The sequence below is a fragment of the Merops nubicus genome, unplaced genomic scaffold (genome assembly GCF_000691845.1).
Source record: "Merops nubicus isolate BGI_N331 unplaced genomic scaffold, ASM69184v1 scaffold37133, whole genome shotgun sequence".
Classification (NCBI taxonomy): domain Eukaryota; kingdom Metazoa; phylum Chordata; class Aves; order Coraciiformes; family Meropidae; genus Merops; species Merops nubicus.
Window position 1 is genome coordinate 1,102 of NW_008597516.1, and position 2,189 is coordinate 3,290.

At 58.2% G+C, this 2,189-nt stretch overlaps 1 protein-coding gene across 1 annotated transcript; it reads right to left on the minus strand.

Moving 5' to 3' along the window:
- Positions 1 to 41: 41 nt before the first annotated feature.
- Positions 42 to 2,135, minus strand: LOC103769525 (chromodomain-helicase-DNA-binding protein 8-like; the record flags this gene model as incomplete). The annotated part of the gene is made up of 3 exons (XM_008936734.1): positions 42 to 211; positions 1,643 to 1,898; positions 1,992 to 2,135. Coding segments are annotated over 3 exons (570 nt in total), but the record flags the coding sequence as incomplete, so codon positions are not given.
- Positions 2,136 to 2,189: the final 54 nt, after the last annotated feature.

A 2,189-nucleotide genomic window follows, 5' to 3' on the forward strand; every position in this document is an offset into this window, starting at 1 on the left:
GTCTGGATGAGGTAGTCCTCCAGGATGTCCAGGCAGCGCACCATCTGGGAGAAGATGAGGACCTTGTGGCCACCGGCCTTCAGCTTGGGCAGGAGCTTGTCGATGAGGACCAGCTTGCCGGCCGAGCGGACCATGGCCTGCAGGTGGAAGTCTGGGGGCACGTGGTGGTGGCAGGACTCCCGGAACTCGGCCAGGATCTTCTCCTCGGCTCCTGGGATGGACCATGGAGGGGGTCAGGGGCCTTCTCCAGGAGCCATCCCACCCAACCTGAGGGTTGAGGAGCACCAAAACCCCTTGAGATGACCTGGAGAACATGTCCCACCATGACCTTGAGACCCAACAGATGGCTGAACCCATCTCCAAGAAGGTTCTAGGTCACCAAGGACCTTCTCCAGGAGCCATCCCACCCACAACGAGGGTTGAGGAGCACCAAAACCCCTCCAGATGACCTGGAAAACCTTCTCCACCATGACCTTGAAGCCCAACAGATGGTTGACCCCAACTTCAAGACAGTTCTTGGTCACCAAGGACCTTCTCCAGGAGCCATCCCACCCACAACGAGGCTTGAGGAGCACCAAAACCCCTGTAGATGACCTGGAGAACGTTCTCCACCATGACCTTGAGACCCAACAGATGGTTGACCCCACCTTCAAGACAGTTCTTGGTCACCAAGGACCTGCTCCAGGAGCCATCCCACCCACAACGAGGCTTGAGGAGCACCAAAACCCCTGTAGATGACCTGGAGAACGTTCTCCACCATGACCTTGAGACCCAACAGATGGTTGACCCCACCTTCAAGACAGTTCTTGGTCACCAAGGACCTGCTCCAGGAGCCATCCCACCCACAACGAGGCTTGAGGAGCACCAAAACCCCTGTAGATGACCTGGAGAACGTTCTCCACCATGACCTTGAGACCCAACAGATGGTTGACCCCACCTTCAAGACAGTTCTTGGTCACCAAGGACCTGCTCCAGGAGCCATCCCACCCACAACGAGGCTTGAGGAGCACCAAAACCCCTGTAGATGACCTGGAGAACGTTCTCCACCATGACCTTGAGACCCAACAGATGGTTGACCCCACCTTCAAGACAGTTCTTGGTCACCAAGGACCTGCTCCAGGAGCCATCCCACCCACAACGAGGCTTGAGGAGCACCAGAACCCCTTGAGATCATCTAGAGAACCTCCCCCACCATGATCTTGAGACCCAACGGATGGTTGAACCCATCTCCAAGAGGGTTCTAGGTCACCAAGGACCTTCTCCAGGAGCCATCCCACCCAACCCAATGCTTGAGGAGCACCAAAACCCCTGTAGATGACCTGGAGAACCTTCTCCACCAAGACCTTGAGACCCAACGGATGCTTGACCCCATCTCCAAGAAAGTTCTAGGTCACCAAGGACCTTCTCCAAGAGCCATCCCACCCAACCCAAGGCTTGAGGAGCACCAAAACCCCTCCAGATGACCTGGGGAACATCTCCCACCATGATGTTGAGACCCAACGGTGGTTGACCCCATCTCCACGAAGCCCCCCGAGATGCTCCTGGAGACAACCCGACGCCCAGGAGAAGCCGAGACGGGGTTGGGGTGACCCCTCTGGGGGTTGTCCCCCCCCTGTGGTGGCCGCCCCGGGAGGTCCCTCACCGTTGATGAGGTAGGGATGGTTGCAACACTTGCGGAGCTCCATCATGGTGTTGAGGAGGTTGGGCATGTTGGTGTGACCGGCCCCCTTGGACAGGAAGGAGAAGTTCTTCTCCAAGATGGCCCTGTAGTACTTCTTCTGGATGTTGGTCAGCTCCACCTCGATGATGGTCTCCTGCTTGGGGGCCAAGTTCTTCTCCACGTCCTCCTTCAACCTCCTCAACATCATGGGTTTGAGGATGGCTTGGAGCTTCTGGACCTGGCGGTGGGATGGACGAGGAGATGACCTCCCTCAGCCCAACCATGAGGTTGGGAGGGGGGTGGAGGAAGGTCTTCTCCTCCTCCTCCTCACCTGCTCCTCGGTCTTCAGGTCTCCAAAGTCCTTGAGGAACTCGGCCTCGGAGGGGAACTGGGAGGGCTCCAGGAAGTGGAGGAGGCTGAAGAGCTCCTCCACCGTGTTCTGCAGCGGCGTCCCCGTCAGGAGGACCTTGTGCTCCTGAGGACATCGTGGGGGAGAAGGTCAGGGGTGGGGTGGGGTGGGGTGGGGTGG